General features: G+C 41.1%; 1 protein-coding gene across 1 annotated transcript; it reads right to left on the reverse strand.

Moving 5' to 3' along the window:
* Positions 1-3,236: 3,236 nt before the first annotated feature.
* Positions 3,237-3,971, reverse strand: LOC126618097 (uncharacterized). Its single transcript, XM_050286194.1, has 2 exons — positions 3,792-3,971; positions 3,237-3,680 (listed from the first exon to the last, which is right to left on the reverse strand). Exons 1-2 carry the CDS (start codon positions 3,969-3,971, stop codon positions 3,237-3,239), a joined length of 624 nt encoding a protein of 207 aa, XP_050142151.1.
* Positions 3,972-6,111: the final 2,140 nt, after the last annotated feature.

Consider the following 6,111-nt stretch of genomic DNA (forward strand, 5'->3'; position numbering starts at 1 on the left):
AACGTAAATCCATTTTGGTAGGAAAATCATTTTGTTTGGATACAGACTAATATGTAATGAATACAAGTATTATAAAGTATAGGAAGCATTTAGTCCACAACACAGACTACGTGTGACTAGTTGTGTACATAACACTCCTAAAACTTAGACCAAAACACAAATAATTTATTTGGTCCACAAAATATTCAAAATTATGATGGCAAGATAAAATTACACATCTTCAAAAGTATCTATATGAATTTCCATATCTAAAATATCTATTAATGGAACTCTGTTTGCGAAATGTTGAAGTCTTGAAGTAGTCTCGATAAACAATTGTTCTAGGATTATGTTGGAGAGATCATCTACTTGAACTATATTTTCTAAACCACATGTGTCAGTTAATAGTTAGACTTCTTCTTTAAATCATTAACGAAAGATTTCAACCACCAACCGCCACAATAAGGCGCGCCCAAAAATATGATGTGGCAATTGATGGCAGGTTTACAAAATATGATTTCCTTAGCATGCCATGTTTTTATGAGAACTTTAACGAAAAACTTCTGGTACTGTTTATTTTAACGAAAAATCATATTTTTACACTAAAAAGTCAATCATGGCACTATTCACTTTACTCTTTATTTTATCTTTATTGTTAAAACTCAAAACTTTCAAGTCATTTTCATTAGTTTTCCTTGTTTTTATTAGCATGCGATTGCGTGCAGGTGCGCCTTGAGGCAAGGAATCTCGAACGCCTTAGACACAACCAGAAAACGCACATGCTTTTCCTGTTCAGGCGTGCACAACTCCGGAAAAAGCACATGCTTTCACTGAGAAAGCATAAGGGCACTCGCACCAAATCTGAAGAGTGGGAGATGGAGTGAGTTGCAGAAGCAGACGATGTTGTGCAGGGCCGGCCCAGGCCCAGTGCGGGCATGGCGACCGTCCAAGGTCCAAAATAATTGGGGGCACCAAAATTATTAAGGTGGTATATTTTTATATGTTTTCATAAGAGTATAAATTTATAAAATTTGGTTCAATGACAAAGAAGTTTAACTAGAATTGGTGGTGATTTTGTTGTTTGAAATTAATGAGGAGGTCGTAGGTTCAAAACACCATGTGTGCTCGTGCCATCAAAAAGTTTAATTTTGTACAATTTATTACTTATACATATCAATTAAAGACTAAAAAATATCATTATTTTTTTAGTCTCATATTGACAAAGTTAGTAAATAAGAAAAAACACATCACCATTTATACAAAAACACTTAAAAGTTCATATGGAAAACAAAACTCATATCTATCTACTTGTAAACCCAGAGTTTTTTTGTTTCATTCTCACGATACAAAATAAATTAGTTTTTCCTTGTTTCTAAATTATTAAGTTTGAAGTGCTTTTCTAAGTATAATTTTATCGATACCTTACGTATGAAAACAAATAATTTTCTTATATAAAATGAGGGCACATTTTTTAACATCGTCTCGGATCTAAAAAATCTCTAAACCGACCTGATGGCAATCATGCAACTGACCGAACCAATTGAAATTGTTTGCTCCCTAAATCCGCCATGGGGCCTCGCGGGCATGTCGGAGATTTGCTCACATACGAGATTGGTGGGGTGCGGGCGTGCCACTACTAGATGCCGCTAGTAGACGGGATTTGAATGATTGAAGTTGCGCCTGAGTTTGACTTCGAACCAAGAGATTGTGCCATTGAGTGGGAGTTACTCAAATCAAGGTTCTTTCTTTGCCTTAAAAATAAGGACTTTACTTATATGGAGAAATAGAACAATATGTAAATGACAAGGTTGCTTGGAAATGTAAATGACAGAGGAAAGTGACTAATATTGCAGATTGCTTGTAATTTATATGATGGAAATGAGTACATAAAAGCTACAAATGAGATCGATACTACAAGTGAGTAGCAGAGCTAATAAACACGAAAAGCAAAGGATGCTTGGCTAAAAATAAATGTCTACAAGGAAGCTGATGAGCTAATTTGAGTAGAGTTTTGATTGGTTGTTTTGAGTGTCTTTATTCCTGGTTTCTTTTTCTTCTTATATAGACAACTCGGCTTGGCCTTCTGTAGCAGCAGCCTTGCCCGAATGCGGTTTGAGGGTGATGACTCATCAGCTATTTTACATGTAATGCCACCATAAAGTGCTTTATGGGCTGTGTAGCTGATCAGTCTACACCACTTGGCCTTTGGGTAGGTAAGCAAGTGGTCTTCATGAGCTGCACCGAGTCAGAAAAGGCATTTTCTGCCTTCTGGGCTTTGACTGGGCTTCGGCTGTCTTTCCATTCGGGCCTCCTTTTGGGCCAGCTCCTTTCTTGAGCCCAAAGTTCAAGTTTTGATCCAAACAGTGCCCCCTTCAATTAATGTTAAGGTTGGAATCCCAGGCGCCATCATTGATTGAATATCCGCATGCGTGTATCTCAATCTTTTGGAACTTCGTGTTTTCTAGACAGGATGAAGGCAACCCCGTGCCCCTCGCTCTTCTCACGACCCCTGAACTACCCTCTGGGGCTCTATAAATTCTGGCTCGGAATTTCTTCTATCAAGCCATCAAATCCTCTTCACTCTTTTCTTCCATCTTCCTCGAGCGTTTAGAATCTGAGAGATGAGTTCCTTAGGCTTTGAGTGGGGTTTCCTAAAACTCCATTTTCGTGAGAAAGAGGGCTTTCATCAAAGGACTGCTATCTCTAACACCCTTGGTCGAATACCCCGCTATCTCCAACACCCTTGGTCAGGCGGTTTCCTCTCGAAGGCTTGTCTTCCTGCTTGTTGCGGTGATAAGTCGGGCTTGACCATCACCTACAGTGATGGTCCTGTCTGAGGATCCTCTACCAGGCTCATGTTGGCCGTACAACCCGATCACCTGATCGGGTTCCATCCATGAAGACATCGGAAAATCAGCTGAAGATACCATTGCATCCAGGAGGAGAATTGATTGTAATACGTTGGCTTTGAATCTTTTTTAAATTTCATCAATTTGTCGAAATGAAATATACATTATCTCAGCAACTCTTGTCTTTCCATCTTCTTGAATGTTTGATAAATACACACTGCACATTGATATCCCGAAACTTGCTTTACCTTGCATCATCTTCAATATAACAATCTCTGACATCCCACAACGTAGGACAATATTTCTTTAAGAATTTAACGTTAATGGGATGTTTATACCTATTTCCCTCAAGGTCCGCCAGGTAGTATCCCCTTTATCTAAAACGTGACTAATAATGAAAGGACCTTCCTATGTCGGGCTCCATTTTCCAAAACCCCTGAGCTGAGCTCCTAGAGGGAGGATTGTCTTCCATACTAAATCCCCTTCCTTGAAAGATTTCATCCTCACCTTTTTGTTATAAGCTCGGGCAACAACTCGCTTTTCTTCTTGAATCTGGTTCAAAGCTTCAATTCGGGCGGCATCCAAATCTTCAATCCCTTGACACATGGCTTCGATATACTCTTCACTATGCAATCCAAACTGATTTTGAATTCTTACAGAACTTACATTGATTTCCACGGGGAGCACTGCATCTTGCCCGAAAGTTAAAGTATAAGGGGTTGTCCCTGTTCCTGCTCTCTTAGAAGTTCTGTATGCCCACAAAGTGTTCCCCAGATTTTCATGCCATTTTTCTGGACTATCAATCACCATCATCTTGATAATGTTGACCAGGATCTTGTTGCTGGCTTCTGCCTGACCATTTGATTGAGGATAGTACGGACTGGACTAGATCATCTTTATTTTGTACTCGCTTGCAAATTCCTCAACTTCTTTTGAAATAAAAGATGGCCCACGATCCGTTACTATGGTTTCGGGCACCTCATATCTGTGCAGAATCTTGGTCTCGATAAAATTCTTGACTGTGGCTGAGTTTATGGATTTTACTGCTGATGTTTCCACCCACTTGGTGAAGTAATCCGTTGCTACAATTACGAAGGTATGCCCTTTACTAGAAGCTGGATATATTTGCCCGATGAAGTCCATCGCCCATCCTCTGAAGGGCCAAGGCTTGACCACTGAATTTAAAGGCACCGAGGGCACATGCTGGAGAGGTCCGTGCCTCTGACATTCTTCACAACCTCGGGCATAGGACTTGCAATCTTTTTCCATGTCGGGCCAGAAATAACCATACCTCCTAAGCAACCATCTCATCTTCGTTCCATCCTGATGTGCTCCACATACTCCTTCATGTACTTAGGCCATCACCCTCATGGATTGTTCTTGGCCCAAGCATTTCAACAGTAACCCATCTGGAGTTTTTCTTAGCAAGTTCTTCGCCCATAAGACATACTTGGTTGCTTGCTGTCTATCCTTCTTGCTTGTAGGCGAAGAAGGATCCTTCAAATGATGAACGATATGTGACCTCCAATCTTCTATTTCGGCCTCTAATACCATTATATCTAGACTGAATCCCCTTTCTAAGATGGAAGGAAGGTTTCTTCTTTGGATCTCGACATCTACCCCATATTTCCTCTCCTGTATTGGCACTCCTGAGGCTAGTTGTGCCATCTCGTTGGCCGCTAAGTTGGATCCTCTGGGAACATGATTGACCGATATCTCAGAATCCCAGAAACTCAATAATTGCGTAGCTGCCAAGTAATACCCCGCCATGGTAATATGTCTGCACTTGAACTCCCCATTTAACTGGTTTATTACCAACTCTGAATCCCCAAAGACCTCTACCTCTACTGCCCCCAGATCCATCAAGATTTCCAGACCAATAATTAAGGCCTCATACTCTGCCCGATTATTAGTATTTCCTTGGTAGTCCAAGAGAAATGAATAATAATGATAAACTCCCTGAGGGTTTACAATTATAATTCCCGCTCCTGAAGCCTTCTGAGTGTGGGATCCATCGAAATACAACTTCCAATGAGTGATCCAGAGACCAACTACTCTTCTTATCTCTTGCTGGACCCAGTCTTCTTTGCCCGAAATATCTTCTCTTGGCGGGATCCAAATGCTAGTAACCTCTAAGCTTCCCGGGATATTGATCACCTCACTTGGAGATTCTTGATGCTCGGTCAGGAAGTCGGCAATTGCTTGACCTTTGACTGCCCTTTAGGGTACGTACTGAAAACTGAATTCTGATAATGCTAGAATCCATTTCCCAATCCTTCCTGTGAGCATTGGCTTTGACAACATGTACTTTATCACATCTGTCTTGGCGATGATGTGCACGTGACAAGGTAACATGTAATGCCTTAATTTACTGGCAGTGAAATATAAAGCCAAGCATAATCTCTCTACCGGGGAATACCTTGTCTCTACCTCGGTCAGAATTCTACTGAGGTAGTACACTGCCTGCTCCTTCCCACCTTCATTATTTTGGGCTAGCAAATTCCCGATTGACTTTTCAGAGGCAGAAATATACAGCTTCAAGGGTTTTCCCCTTTGAGGGGGCACCAACACTGGTGGAGAAGTCAAATAGGCCTTGATGCTGTCAAAGGCCTGTTGGTGTGGTGGTCCCCATTCGAAGTTCTCTTTATCTTTTAATCTTAGTAAGGGAGTCGGCGGCTGGATCTTGCCTGCTAAATTAGCAATGAATCTTCTCAAGAAGTTAATTTTGCCCAGTAACCTCTGGAGTTGCACCTTGTTGGTGGGTGAAGGTGACTCCATTATTGCCCGAGATTTGTTCTTATCCACTTCTACACCTTTTTGATGCACTAGGAATCCCAAGAAGTTGCCTGCTTTTACTCCAAACGCACACTTCTTTGGATTCATCTTCAATTTGTGGATCCTCATCCTTGCTAATGTCTGTTTGAGATCTTCCAGATGCTGTTCTTCTGTCTTGGACTTCACCACTATGTCATCGATGTATACCTCCATACTCTGGCCAATCAGATCATGAAAGATGGCATTCATTGCCCTCTGGTAAGTTGCACCAGCGTTCTTGAGCCCGAATGGCATGACCAGATATTCATATGCCCCCACATAACCGGGACACCTAAAAGTTGTTTTATGTATATCTTCTGGAGCCATCTTTATCTGATTATACCCGGCATTCCCATCCATAAAAGATAGGACTTTATGCTTTGCTACTGCATCTATGGATAAATCGGCCATTGGCATGGGATACTCATCCTTTGGTGTAGCGCCATTAATATTTCTGTAATCCACACAA

Source organism: Malus sylvestris, chromosome 4, assembly GCF_916048215.2.
Source record: "Malus sylvestris chromosome 4, drMalSylv7.2, whole genome shotgun sequence".
Lineage (NCBI taxonomy): Eukaryota > Viridiplantae > Streptophyta > Magnoliopsida > Rosales > Rosaceae > Malus > Malus sylvestris.

Coding starts and splice junctions, on each gene's coding strand:
- LOC126618097 (XM_050286194.1), bottom strand. CDS start 3,971: ATGGACTTCATCGGGCAAATATATCCAGCTTCTAGTAAAGGGCATACC. Junction 3,681..3,791: donor ATGAGGTGCCCGAAACCATA/GTAACGGATCGT, acceptor TCAAATGGTCAG/GCAGAAGCCAGCAACAAGAT.